This window comes from Panthera tigris, chromosome A2, assembly GCF_018350195.1.
Source record: "Panthera tigris isolate Pti1 chromosome A2, P.tigris_Pti1_mat1.1, whole genome shotgun sequence".
In the NCBI taxonomy this organism is placed as follows: domain Eukaryota; kingdom Metazoa; phylum Chordata; class Mammalia; order Carnivora; family Felidae; genus Panthera; species Panthera tigris.
Genome location: NC_056661.1, coordinates 119,225,723 through 119,253,187, shown reverse-complemented (window position 1 = coordinate 119,253,187; position 27,465 = coordinate 119,225,723). Strand labels below are relative to the sequence as shown.

The following is a 27,465-nucleotide window of genomic DNA, read 5'->3' as shown; positions in this document are numbered from 1 at the left end:
CCAGTTGAGAGCTGTGGCTCCCTTTGAGAGACTAGCGTGATAGTCTATGTAGAAGGTGTGAAAATGTTCTGCAGATCTTAAAACATGAAATAAAAGTCATTATTAACATTATTGCTAAAGATATAGAGACTTGGTATTTTCCAATTTACATTCAAGGTTTCAAGTATCAAAAAAAGAACCCTCAAATTCCATGACCTACAGTAATCTGAACTTCTGCCGGGGCACAGATTTGAACTGCATTGGCTACAGCTCTGAGTGGGGATTTGACAGTCAGTTTGGCCCTCCACTGAGGATCAGCATTACAATTTGGTTTTGTTCTCTGCTTGTTGCCCTGGGTGCAGGAAATGATGTGCCACAGGCGTGAGTTTGGAAATTCAAAATAATGCCAGGCAAAGCCCTCAGGAATGTCAGGGGCATACTGTTAAAAAAAAAAAAAAAAAAAGGAGGCCTAATACACAGTTGACACTAATAACGAATATTTGCCAATTGACTCTGGCTGATTCCATGCTTCCATCCCTACTAGAATCCAGTCACCATGTCATTTTTAGGTTGCCAAAGCAAAGACCTAGCATGGAAAGGTCAGATCCCAAAGTGGGGCTTAAATCCTTGGTCTGCCATTTGCTGCTTGAATGATCTTGGACACTATACATCAAGTCATTTGCCTGTGAAAACAGGGATACACTATTTATAGGATAGTTGTGAGAATTAAGTCAGATAATACATGTAAGTAAGTGCCAAGTCTATAGGACTTTATGTACAGTGCCTCCCTAAATCTTTACTACATGGAAATCACACAGTAATATGGCCTGTGCTCACTGTGTCTCATATTATTATATAATTAGTTACTCACATTCATTCATCTGATACAGAGATCATTTGTGTCAAATATGTGCTAGGTGTTCAGATCCCTCCCTTTGGGGAGCCTATGCACTAGCAAGGAGGTTACAGTCTGGTCACCAGAAGACTCACTCAACCTTAAAATAATTCTCCATTAATATCACCCCACAGGACTTAAGCTGTTTTATATTTTCTGTTTAACTTTCTTGCTGGAGAATGGAATCAGCGACATTTAACCATCCAGTCATGATGATAAAGTTTAATCAATATAGACCCATCTACTTACATAGTGACCGGTGAAATAAAACGGTCAGAGGTTGATTTCTCATAAATGGGATAAAAGCAGGATCCACATAATCCTGCCTCAGGCAAATGTGAAAGACACAGACGTATCTTCAGTTTATTTAAGATACTCAGATATATATTTAAATAGACAAAGGCTGGGCTAGATAAACACAGAAAATGTGGCAGAGCCACATTTATATCCCTAGATAAGTCAACATGTTTGTAATGAATAAGGTGAGTAACTATAAAAACCAGAAAACGTTCGGAGAATTTTTTTTCAAATTCTCAAAACACTGTGCTTCTAAGCAAAATCGTGTAAACCAAGTGAAACAACCAAAACAACTACTAAATATGTTTTAAGGTATGTATTTTAAGGTCTTACAAACAAATGTGTAATGGGTAAAGTAAGGTCAGAAAGCCAGCTAGTTAATAAGAAGTTGAAAAATGCAGTAGGAAGAGGACAGTCTGCTCCGTCATTTTCCCCCTTGGACTCCAATACTAGCCCTAATTAAGAAAAATTGCTGCGGAAAGTACAGAAATGTATCAAAGAGGAAACGCAAGTAGCCAACAAATATAGAAAAAGACGTAACATGACTCATAACGTAACAAATGCAAACAGAAAGTGGCAAAGATTTTGTTAAAAAATGATAATACTTAACACTTGTGTAAATGCCATAAGGTAGATATCCTCCTGTATTACAGACAGGAATGAAAATTAGTATAGATTTTACAAAATTGGCAATATATATACAATATACACACAAAGATTTGGCAATATATACACAAAGATTTAAAAATGTTTCATTCTCTTTGACCTGGTAATCCTAATTCTTGGAATTTATCCTATGGAAATAATCAAAAAGGTAATTCGATAATTTCAGATCAATTTTTTTAAATTTATTTTTATAATCAAAGGGGTTTTTTTTGAGTAGAGAAAAACCAAAAATAAAATAAAAATTTTAACCACTTAAAATTTTTATGTGACACCCATAGGATAAATCATACGATTATAAAATGTTTTCAAAAGATACTTGATACGGGAAAACGCTCATAATATGTGAAATTTTTAAAAAACAGGATATAAAGTATACATTCGGTGTGAGCTAATTTTGATATATTACATATATGAACAGGGAAACAAGAAAAAAATATTTGCATTTTAACGTATCTCCAAAAATTTGTCGCTATGTATTAATTTTTGACCAAAAGTCCATTGGAATTCACAAATTTATGTATTAAAAAAGGTACTAAAATCTTGGGCCTGCACCGAGGGGATTTCAATACTGAAGTATCACAGTGCCTTAATATAAAGCCATCTCACCCGTAGGAGGTACCATACAATGGGCTCAGAGGCCTCTCCCCGGGCTTCTCTGGAGAGGTGCCCTTGGCTGTGGCTGGCAGAACCCCAGGTACAGACTGATGCAAGGATTTAGGAAATTGTAGGAAGGATTCTCACCTGCTCAAATATCTCTCCCATCCACTTGTGATGGGTCCTGAAATTCTATCACTTGTGAATCAATCATCTAAGTTAAGTCCTACCTTATCCCTGGAACTTAAAAAAAAAAAAAAAAAAAAAAAAAAAAAATTAAAAACCCCACAGTGTGGGGTGACATCTTAAGTCACAGTACCATCCCCATCTAAATTAGTTTATCAAACTTTTCCTCATTCATTCTATCAACAAACATCTACTGGGCACCTAGAACATGCAGGAGAGATGCCAACCTGGGGACTTGGAGGGGAATCAAATTAGCCTCTGTTCTCTAAGTGTTCACAGGCGAGGTGAGGCAAGTACACGGACAATGATACATCATAAAGCTCCACAAGGAAGAAATAAACAAGGTGCAAATGCAGTCTACCCTTAGAGAAGGCAAGACTGCTCTCTACCTGAGGAAGTTGAGAAGACTTCACAGGAAAGGTGCATTTGAGTGGAGTCTTGAAAAAAAAAAGGGGGGGACTTTGCAGAGGCGAAGGAACTACAGTAGGACAAACAAGGCAGCCAGAGACAGCAAGAAGCCTTTAGGAAATTGCCAGGCTCAGAGAGAGACCACGGTGTGCAGGGCTGAGTGGAGCAGGAGAGGCTGGGAGGGACACAGGACCAGACCGAGCCCTTGGGTACCATGGAAACACGGGTGCATTCCCACGTGAGGTGCCAGAAGGGAGAAGGATGTTCCCGGAAAGGGTGCAAGGGAAACACCTGCCAACTCTGAAATTCTACCCGAGTGTGTTCCTGCTCCCTCTTATACTTCAGATCCTGGCTGGCTACTGGAATCACGTTATTGCCCTGCCTCTCTGGTTGCACTTTTAGGATCCAAGGGCACAGTTGGACGAAAATCTCATCTTCCTTAAACACGTCTTCTGTTCTGGTGACTGCAAACACCATTTCAAAATAAAAATACTTGACATCTGTTATTGTGTGGGGCTTAGCCAGTCTGAGAACCTAGCGATTCATCCTATTTATACCAAGGCAAACACAACAATCATATAATACTATAGTACCATAGTACAGCTACATTTTCACACTAGCAGGGGATAAAAAGGCAATCTTAAAAGGATGCCAGGAGGGAAAATACACTGCTTGTTTGTTTTTCACTCAAAGATTAAGTTCTCTCTTTAATTTTTTAGAAAAGAAAAATCCCAAAATGTTAGGAAAACATTACCCCTTCCAACCACCCCCATGCCTCACCTTCCATCCCCCTCAAGGCACACATTTTCTGACAGATTTTCTGTAGCTGCCACATAAAAAGCCAAATCAAGGCAGAGGCATCATCCCAAAGTGCAAAGCAAACTTTCGTTATTAGTTGTGCTGGCAAAAATCTTGGAAAGATACACAAATTCCAAGAAAAAGACCAAAATATATCTCTACAAAGCAGAACTTCCCCCTAACAAGATTTGTAAAATTTCCTTTTTTTTCCCCCCCTGCCTATTCTGACACAAGCTGAACTTACGTGCACAATGTTCCAAAGCAGACAGGGACACACGCACATGCACACGTACACAGAACACAAAGAAGACGTGCCTGAAAACTTTCTGAGAGGGGGTGTTCCGAACCGGACCATGTGCAGTGCTCTTGCCCAGATGCATCTGACTTCAGGCTTGGGAACATTAAACAAACACAAAAACAAGACCGGCAATACGCGTGCTGGGCTGGATGACAGAGGCAGGGAGCAAATATTGGGATTGTGTTTCACCTATTGCCATGGTTACCAAAACAGGGTGGATACTGACAGAAAGAGAAAGAAATAAAACTGGGAAGACAATGAGTCCTAGAGGAGAGTGTCTGAATGTGTGTATGAGGAGCTGCTGGTGAGGGTGGAGGGGGGGAGCCAAGAGACGAGATCAGACGGAAAGGGTCTTTCAATACCCCTTTGTGTTGTGTGAGCGGCGAGCTGGGCCAATGCTCTGCGTCAGCACAATACAGACCTCCGAAAGCCCCTAGAAGGTCCACGAACCCAAGGAAAACAGAGGAGACGTGGGAAGTTTAGTTTTGCTTGGTGGCAGACAAGATCAAGGCAGTTTGTCCTAAGTGCCAAGAGATGAAATACTCAGTGTGTATCCACACTCTGGATGGTGAATAAGAATTAGCTCAGCGGTATCATGTCAAGAACCGCCAGTCTCAAGAAGGATTATGGAGAAGTGGGCCCATTTCTTTGGGCAGTCTGATGGTTACCTTCAATTCCCAGTTGACATGATGCGAAAGGGAAAAGCTGATTGACCCTCTTCTCCCCAGGGACTTTGCCTGGCTAGCCAGACTGCAGAAAACACGTCAGGAAACACTCCCCTTAGAGAATTCACTATCGCAGCAACTAGCAGATGGCTTTCCCTGTCAATTCCCGCCTAGCACATGAAGAGCAAAGTTCTAGAAACTTGAAAATCCAGAAATTGAGTTCTAATTCCCCTTCTTTCTGGGAATTAGCTATGTGACCTTGGACAAGCTATTAATTTGACCTTCAAGCCTTTGTTTCTTAAAGGTAAAGGATTTTGCTTAAATGATTCCTGAGCTCCTTTCCTTCTTTGGAATTTGGTGATTCATAGGCAATTGATAATCTCTCAAATTCTTATTTTCAAAACAAATATAATCAAATGTGTAATCCCATGTATTTGAAGTTTGGATCAGCACATGGAATGTAATCCTGTAGAAATGTATTCTGTTCTGTAGAAATATAAATAAATGGTTGCTAGCTCTTATCAAGGATCTCATAATCGGATCATTTACTTTTTACAAAAAAAAATGGCATGATAAATTCCTAAATTCAACTTTCTATAGTTTAAAAGGGCAAAGTGGCAATCACATATGAATGGGGTATACTTTCAGCCAACAGAAAAGAGTTGGGGTTTCTGTTCACTCTTAGAGAAATATTCCTGCTTTCAATTCTTTAATAACCATAACTAAGCTCATATTCTGCATTTGTCCTGGCCAGACAGAAATATGGATCAGCCTTCTTTCCTGTGTTTAGTTGATGAGGAACAGAGAATCTAATAGGCATAAGCTAATAGGTAGCTGGGCCTGAGCTATTAATTTGAGCCTCCTCTTACTTTTACCACTGAGTTTTGTTTTGGTAAGAGCTTGCTTCTATTCAGGATGAGTTACCATAGGGACACCAGAGACAGTGTGATAAAGTAGAAACAGGACAAAAACCACAGAATATTGGGTGCAGGGTGTGGTTATGCCACTGGATGATGCTGGGAAGGCCACTCAACTTCTCTGTCTATAAAATGAAGATAGTAATATTTCCATGTTTACCTTACAGGGTTGCTATGAGGCTCCAATGATATCTGTATACAGAAGTCTTTGCAGTTTGGAAAGTGCCCCACTAATAGAAACTCATAGGATGATCATTCCCCTGCTGGCAAATCATAATGGTTTAGAGCCAGGACCAAGGGGGCCCAAAGCCTGGGTTCACATCCCAGCACATTTTACCAGCTTCTATGTTCTTCCCCAGTTACCTAACCTCTCAGTTTATTAGTAAAGGAGAGTAAGAATGGTATCTCCCTGGGGCGCCTGGGTGGCTTAGTCGGTTAAGTGTCTGACTTCGGCTCAGGTCATGATCTCACAGTCTGTGAGTTTGAACCCCGTGTTGGGCTCTGTGCTGACAGCTCAGAGCCTCGAGCCTGCTTTGGATTCTGTGTCTCTTTCTCACTCTGCCCCTTCCCTGCTTACACTCTGTCTCTCTCTCTCTCTCTCTCTCTCTCTCTCTCTCTCTCTCCCTCTCAGATAAATAAACATTAAATTAAAAAAAAAAATGGAATAGTATCTCCCTCATCAGACTGATGTGAGGATCAAATGAGAAAACATAAGATGCTTACCATAGTTTCTGCCATATATACAAGTGCTTAATTAATGTTAACCAGTTATTATTTGCTACCAGGTTATTTTAAGAAAGCAAATTGCTTTTAAAATGAGATCCATCACTCATATTAGTGATAGCATAGATTTCTGTTGCTGTTTTTGTTGTCATGGAATCTTACATAATTCCTACTCATCTGCATACTGGACAGTTTTTTCACAGCAGCGAGGGAGGAGGATTCTGAAAAAAGTGGCCACCTTGGCTCGGGCCATCATCATGTTTTGATCCCCAGCTACAGGGACACATGGCTTCTGGCATGATTCAAAAGTTAATGAGAGTTTCTTTAAAGTCAAACAGCATTTCCTGCCTCACCACAAAGCTTCTGAGAAGCAGACAGCCTATTCATTCACTGATTTTTTTTTTTTTTTAATTCCTGGACTTTTAGGAAGTGAAACTGGGGGTGATTAAAGCAAATAGGCAAATCGAAAAGCGGCATTTCTCAAGAGTGCCAGAGAGATGTTACCTGGAGACTGTCTTTTCATGTGTATAAACTTTCCAGGCAACTCCATATGGAGGCAGGCTTCTCTGTGATTTATCTGTTGGACAGTGGGTGGTCAAGGGGCACCGTAGGCAAACAGTTATCCAGCTCGATAATTAGGGAGGGGAAAGGCAAACACAAACACACCCAGGTTGACATTCAAAACAAAGTGGAGATTTGACCATGGATTGCTCACTATACCGCCCTAGCTCTTGTCTGCCAATCTGCCAGGAGGAAACTATGGGCCAAGAAGAGAAACACTGTTAGTCATTTATCAGTACAGCTGACGAAAAAAGCACTATGCTGGGTAGAAACGTGAAGGTCTGCACGGGGAGGCCCATCTCTGTGTTTAAATGATGGCTTGATTTCCCTGAGCTTTTATTTGCTTTTGGCATCCTCACTTGTGAGACGAGGAAGTTGGGCAAGATCTTCACTAAGTACCCTCTGCCGCTGAAAGGCTTTGACTTTCCACCTTTATTTTTTTTTTGTTTCATTCATTCATTGATGCATAGATTTATGTATCCATTTAATAAATTGTAAACCTAACTAGAGATGATGTATTGACAAGTCGACAACCAAAATACAGCATAGCTAGTCTATCACAGTGGAAGAAATAGCATTTAGTATTGACCCTTCTCGATTCCTAAGAGGGCGATGCTAATCTAACTTCTATTTTCTCGGTAACAGACATATTGCTTTTCTCTCAAGGAAAAAAAAAAAAAAAAGCCAGATGTTGTTTCCAGCTGTCCTTCGAAGAAGTCAAATGTAGTCAAGTACTCTTTATCAGCTTGTTACTTTGCTTAGCATTTTCCTTGTTTTACCCTCTCCTGAGCCCCACCCTTGCCCCTTATCCACCTCATTCCACCTCCATTTTCACTGCTACTGTTTGGTTCTTTCTCATTATTTTAATTCAACTCAACTCAACTAGTTAAATTCAGGTCTCACTTGTGGGGCCTTTCTCAGTACAAGGAGCTTACACGATGCAAAGATTATCCTCAAGGAGATTCCAATTAATTGAGTAGTGGGGGGACACACATGTAAAGTAAGAAACATCAAGATAAAAAATGTGTTTGGAGGACATTAAAAATTTTTTTTAGAGGGGCACCTGGGTGGCTCAGTCGGTTAAGTGTCCAACTTCAGCTCAGGTCATGATCTCACAGTTTGTGAGTTCAAACCCCGCATGGGGCTCTGTGCTGAAAGCTCAGAGCCTGGAGCCTGATTTGGATTCTGTGTGTCTCCTTCTCTGCCTCTCACCCGCAGGTGTTCTGTCTCTCTCTGTCTCTCAAAATAAATAAACATTAAATAAAATAAATTAAAAAATGTGTTTGGAGAAAGAGGCAGGGAAGCTGAACCAGTCAGCGAGACCACAGAGCTCTGGTTAAACAAAGGGGCACATCCCAAACTGCCAACCACTCCTCATCTTTCCCAGGTAATCTGGACGTCTACACTATCCCTGGCATCCTTATCTCCCATTTGTACGTAAACATAAATTAACCCCAATGAATTTGATGTCATCTGCTGGTTACTGTTATCTGGAAGCTGTATGATCTGGAAGCTATATGATATTCTTTTTTTTTATTTAACATTTTTAAGTTTATTTATTTTGAGAGAGACAGAGAGAGTGCAAGCAGGGGAGGGGCAGAGAGAGAGGAGAGAGAGAATCTCAAGCAGGCTCTGTAGGGTCAGCACAGAGCCCGATGCAGGGCTTGAACTCACAAAACTGTGAGATCATGACCTGAGCTGAATCAGAAGTTAGATGCTTAACCGACTGGGCTACCCAGGCACCCCCTGTATGATATTCTTATCTAAAGGGTCAATATTGTGATGAAGAAGCTTTGTCATTGGAGCCTGAGGTGTTAGCCTTCACTATGTGCTGTGTTGTTGGGCCAGTTTTTTAACCACTTGGAGCTTCAGTTATCTCAACTAGGAAATGGGGACAACATCCCTGTCACGGTGCTGTCCTGAGGGCAAAATCCGATCACAGCTATACATACATACATTCTCCTTAGTATGAACACTCCCTGGACTTCCCTAACCCTGTTCAAACTGAAGGTGAATTCCAGACAGAGTGGCCACAGCCCTCTCCAGAGGGTTTCTATGTCACCCTTCATTTTAGTTGGTTTCAGTACGGTAATCATCTCAACATTACTGAGACACAGGACAGGCATACGGACAACTTCCCCCCACCCCCTTATTTAGCTTCCAGTCTCATTATTGGTGGAAGGAAGGAAGGAAGGAAGGAAGGAAGGAAGGAAAGAAAGAAAGAAAGAAAGAAAGAAAGAAAGAAAGAAAGAAAACAAACCTCTTTTAAAGCTAGATAGGATTGGTCTCATTCTCACAAATAGAAATGAACACAAATCTACGTAACTCTAAGAACACCATATTCACACCACGACAGAATCAGTCACACCCAGAAGAGTCTGGAAATGTGTCCCTGTCTGGTTTAAATGCCCCCTACCCTTTCTGTCTCCTTCTTTCTCCCCTTTTCCATTTCTATCTGCTTAACCCCCTCATTTTCTCCCTTCCCCCTGTGAATGTCAAAAAAGTCCATCAGGTATCCAGTGGATTTCCTTTCTAGCAGACCCCATTTTCATGGAAGACACCCACAGATCTCAGGGATCTAAGAACCTGTTGTTTGGGTGGCTGGAAAGATGGAAAGCTCTCACAGCTTTGAGTCTGCTCTGACCCCCAAAACAAAATCCAATATGCATATATTCACTTGTTTGTTGGCTTAATTCTTCAGCAAAAGAATCCATAAAACTCAATTATAATCTGCCAGATTATGACAAAACCATCTTGGACAGATGTGACTTCAGTACACTGAAGTCCAGAGCTTGAGACCAATATACATTAAGTGAAAAGAAGGGCACTGTACTTCTTGATTTGGATGTCCCAGATTAACACACTCTACAGCTTGTTGGGGACACCGATATTGCTCTCTTCCACAATAAAAATGGCCAGTTTACTGAGCAATCACTAGTCAGACAGCTTCCAACAAAGCCGTATAGTTAAAGCAATCCTGTCTTAATCTTTTGTCCACCTCCAGGACCTCCAAGCATCACCAGAGATGCAGGATGATGGCTTTTGTCAGTGGCCAATAGAGAATGTGAAATAGACACTGTGACACTGCTGTCCCCCGGAGAATAAGGCATGCAGTGTTGTGGTGTGGACGACGGCTCCCTCGCAGCTCTCTGGTTTCTCATGTGCTCCGCGAACACACCCCGCAGAGTGCATTCATCACAATAGCCCATGTGTGACCTTTGGAAAAGTCCTTGAAAACAGTGAAACAGGAGTCTGAGTTGAAATCTGGAATCCATTCCCGTCTTACACAGGAAGAAAATTAGGCATAGAACAACAAAGCCCATAGTTCAGAGAAACCTGGGGAGGCTCTGGCTGACATTAAAATCGTGGAAGTTTTTTTTTTTTTCTCCATTACTTTGTCTTTCGTAAAAGCTTTTCATCTGAGCAGCCCAAAGCTGCTAGAAAATACTGTATGGTTAGTAGACGGCAATAACTGGCTTCTCCAGTGAATAAAGAAGGCAGAATAAGAATAGAGATGCTGAGTAATGCATTAAAAGCCAATTACTAAACACTTTTCCAGGCTACTAAGTAAATGCTATTCCCCCAAATGTAAGTGGCTACCATTTCCCCCTTTGGAATAATGGATCGGTGATAATGGCGTTAGGGCTGGGAGGTTAGGACAGAGAGAAAAAAAAACTGTGCTCCCTAAGCCCTAACTCCATGATGGAATTCATTAGCCCAGACATCATGGATCTGGAAATATTCATCCACTTAGAGCATGAATCAGCAGAGTTGTGTGCTTGCTCAGTAAATTTAACTCGACAAACATTTGTGGGCTAACACTCTTTTATAGGTACAGACCAATTTCCTTTTGTCCCTGGCTGATATTATTCACGATAATTGGCCATATCATATGTTCTTATTTCGTACGTATATACGATTATCAACCCGTACTCCCTCTGGAAGCATTCTCCTTCTTTGCCAGTAAGAAGAGAAGGGTAGGACATTTCTGAGTCAAGTGGTGGCATATAATCCAGTGAAAATCAATTGGCAGGGAAATTTGGTTTGGAACTGTGTGTAAGAATCCACCTAAAGTTTGTCTGGGAGGTCCCTCAAAAGGGTTACAGACCCTGAACCAAACAAGATGATTCAGAAGTAATCCAGCTGGGGGAATAGCATCGGATGCTCAGACCTAGAACACTTATTCATACATATGAATAAGTGAATTTTGTTCTTTTCTTAAGTACCTTCACAGTTCATTTTTTATTTTCCTTAAAAAAAAAAAAAAAGTAAATGGCATTACTCCGGTCTCCAAAACAGATGCCAGTTTGAACTTTACTCTGCCAGCAAGTATTTGGTTTGGCACTGCAGGGCTGGAGCTGAAAAAATATTTGCCGATTCCAAAAAGATTTAACGAGCTTTGCTGAAGATGCCGGTGCCATTTGGCATGTCACCGGGGCTGTGGCACAGCAAAGAGAACTCTCTTAACCACAGATTTTATTTGCCCAAGGTAGCCAATGCTGGGGATTCAGGCGCTTCCTTGAATCAAGAAGCTGAAAGACAAATGAGTAAAGTTTCCAAGAGAAAAGTGACCAAAGCAGGCATTAAAAAAAAAAAAACAACAAAAAAAAACCCTTGCTGCCATTGAAAATGAAGCCAGTAGGTTTTGATGGCTAATTTTCAGACCTGTCAATAACATCTTCATACCAGCCATCAGACACGGTCTCCGACACTATCAGTCAGGAAACCAAATAAATCTCTAACTTGTAGCAAAGCTATTCTTATCCAATATCAGACACTAAAAACTTTGCTACAGTGTATTTTGTTGCCATCTGATAGCCTCCTAATTGTGGAGTCAGAGTTTAACTACATGAAAACTGAATGACCTACTTCAAGTATCTGTACAACCAGCAAATTTACTTTATGGTGCAAAGACAGACATGCATTGCTTTTATTAATATTTAATAGAATACCATGCATAAATCTTTCCCTGTGATTGGAAAGACTGACCTTACTGCACATAAATCTCATATGTTAAAAGCCACTGGAGGTTGTCACCCGAAATCATGTATTTCAGTAAGAGGTGCAGTTACCCTGCAGGAAAACAAGGCTGTGGTCCTCTGAGTTAACGTCACATCTGACAACTATAATAAAAAATGAAAAATATTTCCGTACCAGTGTGTGCTGAAAAATCACATGTCTGTTTTCACGGATGTGGGGACAGGAAGAGTGGCACTGAAACTGTGACCACCTTGAAGAAGAGAAACTCTGGATTGTTTTCGTTAATTTCACATTATGAGAAAACATGCATATACTTGGGTATATCCCACCTCAACTCCTATGGTTCTCCCCAAACTTCTAAATGTCCTTTTCACTAAGGCCATGAGCCGATTCAATGCTTGTTCCGTGGTCACCTGATGCCAAGCTTCAATAACAAATATCCTCAAAGAGCGAGCCAAGCTCTGTCCTGCTTTTCCACAGAAAAGACCTTTTCACCAAAAACAACGACGGAGCCATCTACCTAACTTAACTGAAATGTGGAAGTCGGAGTAGAAGTCAAAAGACAAAGCCGCGAAACAACAGAAGGATGATGATAATTGTTATTTACCATTTTGGCTTCTGAATGCATTGGCTGGACTTGGGGAGAAGCACAGGGGTTGCTGAGATTTGGACCTTGCATTCCCAGGAGGTTGGAGTTCACTGACATTTGTCTCTCCATCTAAGAGAAAGGAAAGCAACAGAATCAGAGTCTGAGAAAAGCAGTCTAGGTCACAGACAAAGCTGCATTTCTCTTTCAAGTGGGTCATTTAGAAGCTCTGTGAATAACTCTGGAGAGAGACTGTGCTTTGGGGAAGGTAAGCAACGCACTTCTGAGCCTCAAACTCAAGGACATCAAAGAACTAATCCAAAGCCAGGCCTTCTATCGGAGATGCCCCATGCCAACCAGAATCATGTCGTCATGGTACGTTTACAAATAAAAGTATGGACTATTTCCACTTTTTCAAACCCTCCAACTGCCACTAGTCACGCTTCTTTTTATAACTGGGAAGAATAATGTATGCACAGAAAAGCACTGGAAAGATACCCACCAAATGGTTATCTCAGGTTATCCATGGCTTCCCCCCCCCGCCCGCCTCTTTTAGTTTTATGCAAAAACATGTGTCATTTTAGCAATAAGAAAAACACTAAATTAATTTAAAAAGTAATGCTCCCAAATACAGTGGATCTTCCTGGCCCCGTAACTCATAAGCACAATTAAGATGACTAACAGGTATTTGAGCTGCTGTCCAGGCACAACTTCCCTTCCCTGTAAATCTAGTCACAGCCCTACATAGCAGCAGCTTCTGGCCTTACGGCAGGGCTAGGACCTGGGGTGGGTGAAGAAAGCAGCTGAGGGCACTCTATGACACGTGATTGACCCCTCCAACCTTGTCCCCCCGGCCTGCCATCGGATCTACAATTAACATCGTTCAAGTACCTGCATGAGTTGTGGCATTTTTGTCTCCAGGGTGTCCCTGTTAAAGAGTAAATACAACCAGATCTCTCTTTCAGTTGGGAAAGGGTGTGTCTGATTTTTTTTTTTCGGTCTAGTAGAAATTTAGCACTTTTCAAAGAACTCGAGTAAAGCAAGTACACTTAATACTCAAATCACACAGAGAATAATTAGAGTTTCCTCAAGAGGAAAAAACAAATTCTTCAATGCAAAAGTTCTTCCACTTGTCAAAGGATGGACAGAAAACAACGGTCAGAAATTTTAGGAAACCCAGGGGCACCTGGATGGCTCAGTCAGTTGAGGGTCCAACTCTTTTTTTTTTTCTTTTAGCATTTATTTATTTTTGAGACAGAGAGAGACAGAGCATGAACGGGGGAGGGTCAGAGAGAGGGAGACACAGAATCTGAAACAGGGTCTAGGCTCTGAGCTGTCAGCACAGAGCCCGATGCCGGGCTCGAACTCACGGACCGCGAGATCATGACCTGAGCCGAAGTCGGCCGCTTAACCGACTGAGCCACCCAGGCGCCCCGAGGGTCCAACTCTTGATTTCAGCTCAGGTCATGATCCCAGGGTTGTGGGATTGAGTCTCACGTCAGGCTCCGTGATGAGTGTTGGGCTTACTTAAGATCCTCTATCTCCTTCTGCTCCTCTCCCCTACTCTCTCTCTCTCTCTCTCTCTCTCTCTCTCTCTCTCTCTCTCACACACACACACACACACACACACACACACACATAAAACAAATAAATAAAAAATTAAAAAAAGAATTTCAGAGAATCTGGTTTCTGTTCAAAGTCAGCTGGGGTAGTCTTGGAAAATACAGAGTTCTTTATCACTGGAACTCTTCCAAGAGTGGAGGACAGAAACCTCACAGACAAGAGTGGAGAGTCAAAGTTGAGGTAAATGCCCCCATAGGGTCCCTGCCGTCCTTGAGTTCCATCCCTTCAATCCCTGCTGGGTCTGCCCAGGCGCAGGACTGTAGTTACAACAGTGTGTGAGTAATGGAGGTGTTCACTAAATGACATGAGTGACGGGCAGACAGTCCCTGTCCCAGCAAAGCACCATTAGCTGTACCTGAGCCTGAAAGAACATACCAGTTATCTGGCAGTGGACGGTGGTGTGAAACTGCTTCAAAAGGAGCTATCTGGTGAAGAATTTTCTATACATTCTAGAGCATGCCAGCAAAAACCTCTGAGGCCTTAGCAATTCAGTAAAATAACATGTTCACTCTCACATACGCCCTGAGTCTCCAGGTAGCCTGGGTATTTTATTTTTTTATGATTGTTTTTGTAATTCTGGTAAAATACGTGTATCATAAAATTTACCATTTTAACTATGTTTAAGCGTGCAGTTCAGTGCTATTAAGTACATCCATGTACTCTGACCGGTAACTCATGAAGATTGCTCCACAAAATGCTTATTACTTATAACAGCCCCTTCCAGAGGCTGGAGGATAGAAGACTTGGAAAGGCATTTGGCAATTCCAATGGGGGACCTTCACCTGGAGGGACATCAAGTCCAAATGAGCTTTTGCTTTCAGTTTCCCAGAAGGAAGGTCATGGAGAAGTACAAATGATTATCCGAAAGCTTCCAAGCTACTATCCATCAGGCACTACGAGGACGTGAGAGCAGCTTACTTGTAGCCTTGGGTTTCCCTCTTTGTGGAAAAGTTACAGTCTGTGACTATTTCTACTCCATGACTCACAAATTCAACAGCATGTTGAAAACAGGCTGATTTCTCTACCTAAAAAAAAAACACAAAAACTGCATTTTTCCACCTTAGTGATTATAAGGGCTCAGCAAGAGCCTCTTCAAGACAACTATTTGGTGCTTATACTAATAAGGCTCTGCCCCACAAGTGTGCTCGGGTGAGGCGACTAGAATCAAGAAGTCAGAAGATGGGAGTGGTTTGCTGAATACTAAGCAACATTTACAATTGCAGGTAAAACATCCAGATAAAGGTTTTTACCTTTTTTTTTGGGGGGGGGGGTAGGCTTCTCCTTTCCCCCTGAAACAAATCAGAAAACGGGAGCTCAAATGTCCACAGGTCACTGGGCTTTTGTAATGACACAGGAGGGTTCCTCTTCCCAAATTATGTCAACATTTGATGTTCAAGGTAGGAATTCACAATACAATGAAATCCTGCCTTGTTGTTCACCACATCCCCAGGATCTAGCACAGCCCTTGACCCACAGCAGGTGTCAGCAAAAGTCTGGGGAACGAGTGAATCAATCCCTGAACAGAGGCATCATTTTCCTTCTGACCGAGGACCTTGTGAGATGTGGGGTCTGGCAGTGTGCACTACACGTGAGTTCAGAATCTTAACCTTCACCGACAGACAGGCTGATCTTTTACACCAAGGGAATCGTGGTTTCCCAGGGCAGGAACTCTAGGGGAAGACTATGCTTTCAAGTGCCAAAATCTTGGGGCGCCTGGGCAGCTCAGTCGGTTAAGCGTCTGACTTCAGCTCAGGTCATGATGTCACGGTTCGTGAGTTCAAGCCCCGTGTTGGGCTCTGTGCTGACAGCTTGGAGCCTGGAGCCTGCTTCGGATTCTGTGTCTCCCTCTCTCGCTGCTCTTCCCCTGCTCATGCTCTGTCTCTCTCTCCTTGAAAAATAAATAAGCATTTTTTTAAAAAATGCCAAAATCTTAGGACAGGAGCAGGAGACTTGATAACAAGGAAGAGTAGGCCTAGATTTCTAGAACCAGGGACTCGTAAAGTATCTTTTCTTAGCGATTTTATGATCGTTTTTATTAGTTACATTAGTGTCACTCTAAAACCAAGGTTTCTCAGCCTCAGCGCTGTTGACCTATTGGGCCCGAATAAATAATTTTTTTGTGGGGGCTGTCCTGTGCCTGGTAGAATGTTTAACATCATCCCTGGCCTCTCCCTACTGACCCCAGTAGCACCCTTTCCCCAGTTGTGATGGAGCAGCAGGATCTCCAGACATTTCCAAATATCCCCTGCGGGAGACAATCGCCCCCAGTCGAGAATCAGTGCTCTAGACTGATACTATTGTCATGGCAGCTGTCCGCGTCAGGGACAAGGGCTTGGGAACTCGTGTGGGGATAGCATCCCTGACTTGCTGTCTACACTGGCTCTTGATCACGCACCTGATCTTTTACTTCTATTCTGAAGCACCAACAGGAGGTCACGGTGTACAATGACGTGACGCGGGGGAACCAGTGCGAGACGCCTGTTCTCTGCGCTCCCTGAGCCCGTGTCCCACCTTTGTCTCTGGAAATGGTACGGTTTACTCAAGTGGGAGAAAAAGGTCACCGCAGTGGCATTTGTCTAGTTAATGGATGGAATTTATGAAAGGAAACTAACGTTGGATAAGAGGGATTTACAGTCTACACGAAGACAGCTTATGGTGGGGTTCTTGGCGCAGCTGGCTGGGTTGAATAAAACCTGGGATAATGGCCTTGGTGGCACTGTTGTCCCTCCCCTAAAGATGCTTACGGTGAGCAACGCAGGTAAAGTGTGTCAACTCATCTGTTCCTTCTGGCCCGGTTTTGCAAAGACTCTTTCTAGCCAGGACCATCCAATACTTGGAGTAGGCAGGTCCATTTCTCTGAATTTGGGCCTCCACACTCCTGCCCCCCCCCCCACCTCCACCTAGAGAAACCAGCCAACTGCTCAACCTTCGAGAATCTGAGCTGCTCGGCGCAAGTTGCGATGGGGTTTGTCACAGCTGTGTGACATTAGGCGGCTGCCTTCAACTTCTTACCCTTTAGCTTTTCGCCTGTAGGATGAGCACGTCAATAACTACCGCGACCCCATTCCCACAGGATTGCGATGCCAGCAACGTGAAGTGACAAATGTAGACAATTTCTTAAAAACGCCCAAATGCTCTGCCAGGCATTGTTGATACTGGTGCGGAAGGGTTTTCGTTGAGTTGTCATATCACCTCTAGGGCTCTGAAAAACTCCTGTGGCCCCAGGAATAACGACACCAACCATGCTCCCCGAATTACAAAGCCAGGGAGGATGAAGAAAGACAGGGAGGGGATCCCGTGGAAGGAGAGCAAGGTTTGCTCTGGAATAGTCTGTATGTCCCTTCTAGGCGAATGTGTTGTTTTCAGAGGTGGGGGGTATAATATAATGATTAAGTGTAGACTCTAGAGTCATACCGCCTGGATTTAAATCCAGACGCTCCATCACTTACTAACTGTGACCTTCGGCCAGTGCCTCAGTTTTCTCGTCTGTAAAATGGAGGTAATAACAAGGCGTCCCTCGCGGGTTTGCTGTGACGGTGAAAGCAGAGAATGTACATACCATGCAGGAGGTGACGGGGTGGGTTTAAAACTCAGCGATGCTGCCTCTCAGCCAAGCAAGCTACCTGCCTTACTCTTCTCATTCGAACAAAGGGGAATAGAAATAGTACGCACCTCACAGGATTGTTCCATGTGTTGATGAAATGGTTACGGGGGGCACTAACACACGGTAAGCACCCCATAAATGCTGTGAGCATGCTTAGTAGAACATGATACCCAGGACTACATATTAGCAGGCATTATGTACCATCATCATTACTTTTATCATGATAATTGTTACTCTGAGTCCTGGCTAGACCACTCCCTGGTGAGTTAGAGACACTCTGTATATAGCCCACGCTATACAGACTTTGGGCGAGTCATAAAACACTGTGCCCTTGAACAAATTCCATTCCCTGGGTGTGGCAAGCTCGCTCGCCCGCAGGAAGATGGGGCCAGGCCTCACTAGGAGAGCACTGAAGGACAGGAAAGCCAGCAAGACACCTAGCGACAGACAACCGGGCACTCTACCCAAAGTAGCACACAGCTCGACTCTTCATCCAGAAGCAGCCACCCTCTTCCCAGCTTAGAGCTCAGCTTTTCTTTAGTGCCTTCAAAAGAGCAGGATTCGGTGGAAGCAAGAAGCACTTACTGGCATCGAGACGGCAGAGGATCCCGGCATTGTTGGGTTGGGCAGGGTCCCAGGCATGGAGGCTGGCATGGGCTGTCTCTGTCTGTTGTGGAGATGTAGCAGAGAAGATAGAGAGCCTGGGACAGGCCTGGTAACACAGACAAAAAGCAGACATTATTCCTGATGCCTTGGGGCAGGGGATTCACTGACTGTGTCCAGAACCAGCGGGGACAACACCATTACACGAGCAACAGATCAGATCCTCTGGTGGGAACCACATAATTGAGGATATTAGGGAAATAATAACAAATAAAACACAAGCCTGGCTTCCTCTGCTGCTTCCTAGTTAATACATCAAATTCCACTTCATTTCCTGACCTCTGTTATCTAACTCATGTTCAATAGTCAACAAGTCGGTAAATCTCCTACAACCCCTGCTTCTTAGGGAAGGGACTTGGGGGCGAAATCCTGTGTTTTGCTCAGAATTCTCTGCCCTTTGGGAGGATCTTAGACCCTGAGATCTGTGTGCGTTTGTTTTATCCACACTCTCTTAAGCCTCTGCCTGGAAGCCCTCCCAGCTTTGTACGGAACATACTTGCACCGTCTGGATTTGAATAGCCAACTTTAGTCATGAACTCCCAATAGAAATCTGTTTTGACTTTTTTGTAATTCTCCAGCATGGGTGGAAAAAACAAAAAAACAAAAAACAAAAAACAAAAAACAAAGCCAGGACCAAGGAACCAAAGGAACAAGACTGAGGTTCATGCCACTATAGCTGGCCTTTTTCGGGCAAGTCCTGAGCCCAGCCCCCAATTACCAATCCCTCATTTTATAATAACTGGAGGTGTTAGGATGTTTGACAGAAACTGATTTTGGCCTGACCTGCAGAACTCGGGTAAGCATTCCTCGGGGGAGTACACGGTTTGAGCTTTTGCTTCAATTTGCCTGAGAACAAAATTTTTTCAGGAACTCAAATTGATTTAATGAGCCAGGGAATGTGTGGCTGAGGGAAAAAGGAAATTATTTGTGTTTATGAAAAATGGCAAATAAGTGACCTCCTCTGCTAAATTCTCAATCTCCTGATACTTTTGCCCCAGGGAGCTCTATAAATGTCAAACAGTTAAATTAAAGATTTAATGAATAAAACAAAACAAATAAATAAACAAACACCCCCCCCCAGGACCTCTGAGGCCCCCATGTTAAGACACCTTATCCTGAATGCCACGAAAGAAGCTTCTGCTTCCAGAATTAATGCATTTTCTTAAAAAGAAAAAAGATTCCCTCCTGCTAAGTGCTGGGTAATGACTGCAGATGGAGGTGTTTGGTGTGGCTGGGTGCCTCTCTATGCTTCAGGGGAGGACAGTCCCGTCCAGAGTACTGTGAGAAGCCTCTTTGGAGCTCATGTGCCTCGCCTCCCGTGGCTGACTTAGGGCGAAGTGGGAGATTGAGACAGGGGAAACAATGCCAACATGTTCTTCTTTTGCATTGCTGTTGAAATTCCGAAGAAGATTAGGTTTTCTACTCCTTTTGCCTAATAGCTCCCTTGGGGATATAGCTAGCTATCACAGGCACATGCATCTTGGAAGGATTAGTCATAAATTAGTCAATATTTATATGTTTAAGAAGTTATATACATGAGGGGCGCCTGGGTGGCTCAGTCGGTTAGGCGTCCGACTTCAGTTCAGGTCATAATCTCATGGTTCGTGAGTTGAAGCCCTGCGTCCATCGGGCTCTGTGCTGACAGCTCATAGCCTGGAGTCTGCTTCGGATTCTGTCTCTCTCTCTCTCTCTCTCTCTCCCTCTCTCTCTCTTTCTCTCTGCCCCTCCCTTGCTCACACTCTGTCTCTCCCAAAAGTAAACATTAAAAAAAATTACAAAAAGAAGTTATATACATGAAAATATAAAAGAATATAAAACCTTTACACAGACTCCATGTCAAGGTACACAAATGGCACCCAGCTTTATTAATGGAACGTGTACACGAGTGGTTACACGGATAGGCCAATGTAAGTAGCCTGTAACAGTAAAATGAGTGTTTTCAGAAAAGCAAATGAGTATTATGGGTATTTTTTTGACATGTGCCCTAGGGATTTCTGGAGTATAGATTAACAAGAGGATTAGTAGGGTCTTTGAAGGTCCTTCACATTTCAGAGTTCTAGGAAACTGCTGATGTCCATTGCTCCAAAATTCTATAGTAGGCTGTAATTTCACTGGGTCCTAAAGCTTATCTCACTCAGAGGTGGACAGCTCGAATCACATAAGTATAAATGTGGCTCTATCAACAGGCAAGGTTTGCCTTATATTCTCCAGTCTTAATGTTTTGTTTGTGACCTTTTCTGGAAAGAAAATAGCTGTACAGTAATGGTCAGTTCCTCTAGGTGCAAAGTTAGTAATCTGAACGGCCCTGGTTTATAATGAGAAAGACTCACTGAGAGCATCTCTACAGATAGGTAATCATCTATCCATCCATTCGCCTATAGATATCCAGGCAGACGGAGAGATGTACACACATACATGTACACATACATATAGGTACATCTAAGCCTTCTACCATATGTCTGTTTCCCTAGTCACCAGGAGGAATGCTTTGGGTATAGACAGGGACAAGCAAAAAGAGATAACTGAGAACATTTTATTATGTTGATACGCCATATCATCCTCAGAAAGGAAGAGCGGCATAGTATCGTCATTGACATTTTGTTTCCAACATGGCATATTAATGATGATCTCCGTGATCAGTGTTTATTGATGAGCTATTATGAAAAAAGAAATCAATTAAACAGCGCTGATGTGAATGGAGATGCAAAAGTAATTAAATTTAAAATGAGTTTTCATGCTTCACAAAACTATGGAAAACTCCCAGTTGGATACAGTAGCTGGGGAATGGTATGTTTCATTTAATCAATGTTCTTATTAGATCAGTTACTTCCACACCATGCATAGATGTACTAGATTTTTAAATAACAAGCATTCCCTCGTTAATTAAGAAAGCCTTTCAGGGTACTGAACTCCCTTGGAATTATAATAATAATTGCCTAATGACAGCAGTCAAACCAGTTAGCAATATATACTTGAAATAGAAATGGCTATTTGAGAACGCTGTATGTTTGGGCTCTGAAGAATTCTCAATTATTATTTTACACAGATTCTACAAACAATTTTCCCAACCCATGTACAAAACTGTGTCATTTTCTAGGCTTCTTGCTTGGGCTTTTAAAACTACAAACACTGAAAGAAAAAAAAAATCTATTCTACCCATCACTGGGCATACAAAGGACTAGACTGAAGTAATTATGTAGCTTGGCCCAATAAATAATCATTTGTCCAGAATATTCTGATCACTGAAGCAAGAGTGGTATCGGAATAATTACATAAATTATCTAATTCCCCTTGTGTATACAGAAATAATTACTAACACATTGCACTTGCATGAAACTTTTTATGTTGCACTTATATAGTGTCATATTTTTCAAAATATTTTCACCTTCGTGCGACTTGAAACAATGCCATGTGGTAGGTAGGTCAGATTACCCCTATTTTACTCAGAGTAAGCTAAATTCAGAAACATTTAAATGTGCCCAAGGTCACACGGGTCCTGAAAAGAAGCAGGACTTCTATTCAACTTGCAACACAGGGCTTCCCCCATCACACCTTGATGGCTCCCATAACTAAGTTATTATTGATTTTTTACACTAAAATAAATTCACGGTCTATTTCCTTTGATATTCACACTGTTCCCTGGACTTTGCAACGAAGTAGTAACATTCTGCAGTACTGCTAACACGAGAAGTCACTCATCCATGTGAAATTATGTTTTCTTCCTTTAAAAATAAAAAAAAGAAACTTCCCAAACAACACATCAGTTAGACTCTGAAAATAAGATGGCAAATCGCAGTAAAGTTGTGAAAACAAAGACCCAACAGTCTTTCTCCAGTGCGGGCTTGTTGCCATGAGCTAATAATTCCAGACTTTGAGCAAGCCGAGCCTCCTTTTTAATAACCATATGCCTCTAGGTAAAGTATTTCTACTAAAAATTATTGAGGCATGGAACAAGGTAAGATGTGTGAGCTCATGTTGGATTGTTCAATTACTAAACTGAGTCCCGTAGCATTAAGAGTTTTCCAACTTGACAGATTATTCCTCTTTATACACTTGTATAAACATACTGCTTACGGCTGAAATCTATGTAAGCTTTTCTTTCAATTAAAATGTCAAGGATGACAGACTGTGTTTTCAGTGTCCTTAACAGAATGAAAGGTACCACAGCAAGCGATTTCATGTCCTCATTTTTACCCCCAAAGGATGTTTTCCAGTCTAGGGGTGTCTGAAAAGCAAGGTCTGGGTCTCCAGCCTTTGCCCTTGGACAAGCCCAACTATCTTTAAGGAGCTAAGGGCCAGTACTTTTTGGGGGGAAGGTCTCAGGAGGGTCGCTGTAGACTGCTTTCCTTTCCCAGGTCTTCAAAAGACACGTGGCACTCCCGAGTTGTCTATGAAACTCAGGAGAGACAAATCTATCAGGTGTGTGGTCAGGCAAAGGGAAGAAGCAAGCCATGAAAAAAAAAATAAGGTTAAAGAATTGGAAGATCATATTAGCATCAAAATGAGACCACAGACATCTAAGAGAATCATGAGGAGATAATAAATAACCACTTGGAAGGAGGGGTGTGTGCAGAATCAGAAGCTTCAAGGCAATGAAATGGAAAGAAGAGTGGGAAGGAAGCAGAAGATCCAGAAAGCCACTGCCATTAGAGTTTTTGACTTTGGGGGAGAGTCTTTCTCCACTTTGGGGCTCTCCATTTCATCATCTATTTAATGAAGGGATCAGACTATAGGCCATCTGGAAATGGCCTGAAGCTCTAAAATTTTGATTCTAGGGGCACCTGGGCGGCTCAGTTGGTTAATCATCCGACTTTGGCTGAGGTCATGATCTCACGGTGGGTGAGTTCAAGCACCGTGTCTGGCTCTCCGCTGTCAGTGTGGAGCCCCCTTTGGATCCTCTGTCTCCCTCTGTCTCTCTGCCCCTCCCCCACTCACTTGCACGTGCATGCTCTCTCTCTTTCTCTCTCTCTCTCTCAAAAGTTAACAAACATTCTTAAAAAATTAAAAAAAATAAAATTCAGATTCTAGATTTTGAAAATGAGATGTTCTTAATCTCTAGAGACTATATGTGTTATTATGATAAGGGCACTGGCTCACGGGCCCAGCACATAGTGCAATGTAGTAGGTGGTCAGTGTCTGTACTAAATGGAATGGAGTCAGTACAGCACTTAGTTCCTAATGTCAAAAATACATTTGAAATATGGACAAACCACGAAAAGAATGTGCCTCTAAACAGCAAGAGAAATTGCTAAAAAGAACTGAATACATTCCGGGGGGGGGGGGTCCACATTTCGTCCTCATTAAAAGGTAACGTAATTTCACACACAGACGTGAGAGAGAGAGTATTGTCCATTATCGCTGTATTTGCTTATAAAAAGATACATGCTTTTTTTTCACCTTAAATCAAGTATTGTGGCCTATCTTGGCAAACTACTTGCTGTCTAGGATGAGGAGACTGAAAAGCTAAACAGGGTGAATACAAACTCTTAAATCTTAAGAGATAGCCGTTTGTAATGAGAAATGCTTCTTCTATCATTCTTCTCCTAAGTGGGGTTTAAAAATTCCTATTTTTGTAAAGAAAACAAATTGCTGGAAAATCAAGTAGAATGTGAAATGGAAAGACAATACAGTTCATTTCTTCCATGAAGAATTTACATGTAATTTACATGTAATAATTACATTGGAAAATGGGAGTAAAGAGCAATGCCTCAGAAGATCGTCTGTCTAGGTTGGAATCCCAGCTCTGCCACTTACTAGCTGTGTGACCTCAGGTAAGTCGCTTGGCCTCTGTGTGCCTCAGTTTCCTCAACTATAAAATGGGAGGACAGAGATATTCACCTCATGGCCTTAAATGAGTCACCACATATTAAATACAGTTGACTCTTGAACAAAACAGGCATTAGAAACCCCAACTCCTCATGTAGTCAAAACTCCACATGTAACTGTGATTCCCCCCACAATTAACTACGAATAGCCTACGTGAGAACATGAACTACTAATGCTAACAGCCTTAATGATAACACGAACAATCTATTAGCACATATTTTGTATGCTATATGTATTATATACCATGTTCTTGCAATAAAGTAATCCAGAGAAAAAGAAAATGTTAAGAAAATCATAAGGAAGAGATATCATTTATAGCACCATACTGTATTGACAGAAAAACATCCTCATATCAGTGGACCTGCGTAGTTCAAACAGACGTTGGTCAAGGGTCAACTGTATGTTGAAGATGCTCAGTAAAATTAGTTGTTTTGTTTTTATTCTTCCGAAACACAGACCAAACTATAGATTAATCACTGTACTCCAATAAAGGAACTGGGGCTTCAGGCTGGGATCTTAAAGTTAGCACCAATCCTTAGCTTTAATTAAAGAACCACAGCAGCCTAACAAAATGCCTATAAAAAGGTCCCAAACTTGCTGCCTTTATAAGATATCTTTAAATATCCATCAACTCGAGATTTCCAAACCCTTCTGCGGAGGAAAATGGACTCCTCTCACCCACAGTTTTACAGAATTTCAAAATGATTCACACTATTTCTCAGAAAGGATCTTTGAAAATATTTCCTCAAAATGGAACCAAACTAGTTCCCCAGAGATCGGTTCTCAGTATCTTGTTTTTCCTGAAAACAATGACAAAAATCCAACAGAAGCAATAATTGGGAAAACAAGACAGCTATCTGGCCCATATTTTAAAAGACATCATTTTACCCATATCTTTTTTTGAATGAGCTCATGCTCCGCACCAAGTCTCACTGCCAAGCTCCTAAAGTTGGATGGCAAATACAACATTTCCCCTTTTAACAAATGAGGAATTTGAGACAAAGAAGTAGAAATATTTGGCCTGAGAAGAGGCACCAAAATATCAGCAGAATTCAATTAAAATATGTAGTTTCCATTTCAAAGCTTTCTTAGACTCAAGGAAGGACCTCTGGTAAAGATCTGGAACCTCCCTGCAAGATTTATACCTCTCCCCTTCTCCCCTCTTCCCTCTCCCCCACACCCTCCCACCCAGTGCCACCTTTCCTTTCCTTTAGTGACACAGGCATTTGGGTGTCTAGGAAGATAATTTTGCCTTTTTATCTGTATCCTAGCCACCATCTTTCTTAAAAAGCTAGCAAAACAGCCCAACGAAAAACAGCAAATTCTCCAGCTCCTTAAGAGACACCGGTACACTTGGCTTCTTGTGACAGAACTTGATATGACTCCAAGGCCATTGCACCATGTGGCCACTCACTGCCTCCCCAGCACATGGCCCTGGGCTCCACACCAGTGACATAGTGACTTCCTTCCAGTTTCATGTAAGTGCCACCTTCCTTCCTGCCACAGCCTTGAACGTAAGTAACCTTCACCACCTTCTCTGGACATCCACAGCAGGTCAGGGCCTGTTTTTGGAGTGCCCTCACCCTGCACTTCTCCCTAGTAACATTTATCACCAATCGATGAATAAATGAATGAGTCAATCAACGAATCAATCAAAAATCAAATTAAGCATCTAACACAAAGCGGGCCCTGTACACGCTCATTTCAGAGTGGAACACTAGCTTGGCAAGTTAGGTCATTTGCCTAACAATTCATTTACAAATTCACCATCTGTGGTCACATGTTGGAAAACAAAATAGATGCGTTTCATGGTCTCTTGGAGTTTACCACCTCAGCTCCCCAGTTATAATTCTTCAGTGATTGTGAGTGATTTTTGAAAATGTGTCTGTTCCAAACCAGACAATAAACTTCACAAGAGGTTGTGCCTGCTCTATTTTTACTAATGCAGATCCTTCAGAAACCTAAGCAAGTGCATGGTACCCAGGAGGTGTTAATAAATACTTCTTGGGTTAGTAAGAATACAGATATTAAGGATCTCTTCAACTAGCAATAGATGTTGCAAGCACAGGGCTCAATAAATTATCTTTGCTAGCTAACGAGAAGAACTTCATTGATTTACAAGTCATGAGTGAAACTCCAATTTACATTAACAGCCTCATGTAACCCATTTCTGTTCTTGAAAAGCATAAGTGGTTACCCCCAAGGCAATCTGTACTTTTTTTTTTTAACGTTTATTTTTTATTTTTGAGACAGAGAGAGACAGAGCATGAACGGGGGAGGGTCAGAGAGAGAGGGAGACACAGAATCTGAAGCAGGCTCCAGGCTCTGAGCTGTCAGCACAGAGCCCGACGCGGGGCTCGAACCCACGGACCGCGAGATCATGACCCGAGCCGAAGTCGGCCGCTCAACCGACTGAGCCACCCAGGCGCCCCGGTAAACTGTACTTTTTATCAGTGTCCCTTAGATTAAGCTCAAGCCTTCAGACGAGTTCTAGACCCATTTGTTTTTGCATCAATTAAATTCACTTCCATTTGAAATTATATTCTAGGCATTTCATAAGAAAAGGCCAAGAATAATTCAGCCACACTCATCTGTCTCCAATCTATGTAATGTTTTAAAAATTGGATGCCTGCCCTGTAATAAGGCTGCACTTTATACTGCTCAGAGCTCTGGGCTCGGAGGTACCAGTTACACCCACACCACGGTCAACTAAACATCTCGTTTCTGCTTTGCACTGACTTATCGATATTGACAAGAACACTTTTGTAATCATTATCACCAGGGGTGTCGGAAATTAAATTTACCACGCAAGATAAATTTGGGCCTCCTTTTTTTATCAATTTTGTACTACTGCTGCCTTTATTTTATAGATGTAGTATCCGATATCTTGGAAATGTAACCTCTTTTTCTTTCAATAAAAGCCCGGCTGCGAGAGAGCCAATGGTAGTCATAAAATGTAATACAGCTAACAGAGCTGCACCCTACTGGAGCCTTTGCTGGGTTTTATAGCATAAATGCTGTATCTACTCAGGCAGAGGAGATGTTTACTAGTGCTTTCAAGGGTTTTAAACAGAGAGAGCAGGAATAGAAAGGGAGATGTAAATTTATGGCCATTCTGTTAAGACTATTAAATCAATCTCTTTTTTTTTTTCTTTAATGACTGATTTCTGCACCATTAATCTGAATTAGTCATGCA

At 42.1% G+C, this 27,465-nt stretch overlaps 1 protein-coding gene across 11 annotated transcripts in view; it reads right to left on the bottom strand.

The window, feature by feature from the left end:
• Positions 1–27,465, bottom strand: part of CREB5 (cAMP responsive element binding protein 5) — a 480,741-nt gene that overhangs the window by 78,803 nt on the left and 374,473 nt on the right. For all 11 annotated transcript variants that reach the window (XM_042968884.1, XM_042968866.1, XM_042968875.1 and 8 more), the window contains 2 exons: positions 18,366–18,492; positions 12,575–12,685 (listed from right to left, as the gene is read on the bottom strand). In XM_042968884.1, the coding sequence (XP_042824818.1) occupies positions 12,575–12,685; positions 18,366–18,492 (238 nt within the window). The remainder of the gene's footprint in view (positions 1–12,574; positions 12,686–18,365; positions 18,493–27,465) is intronic.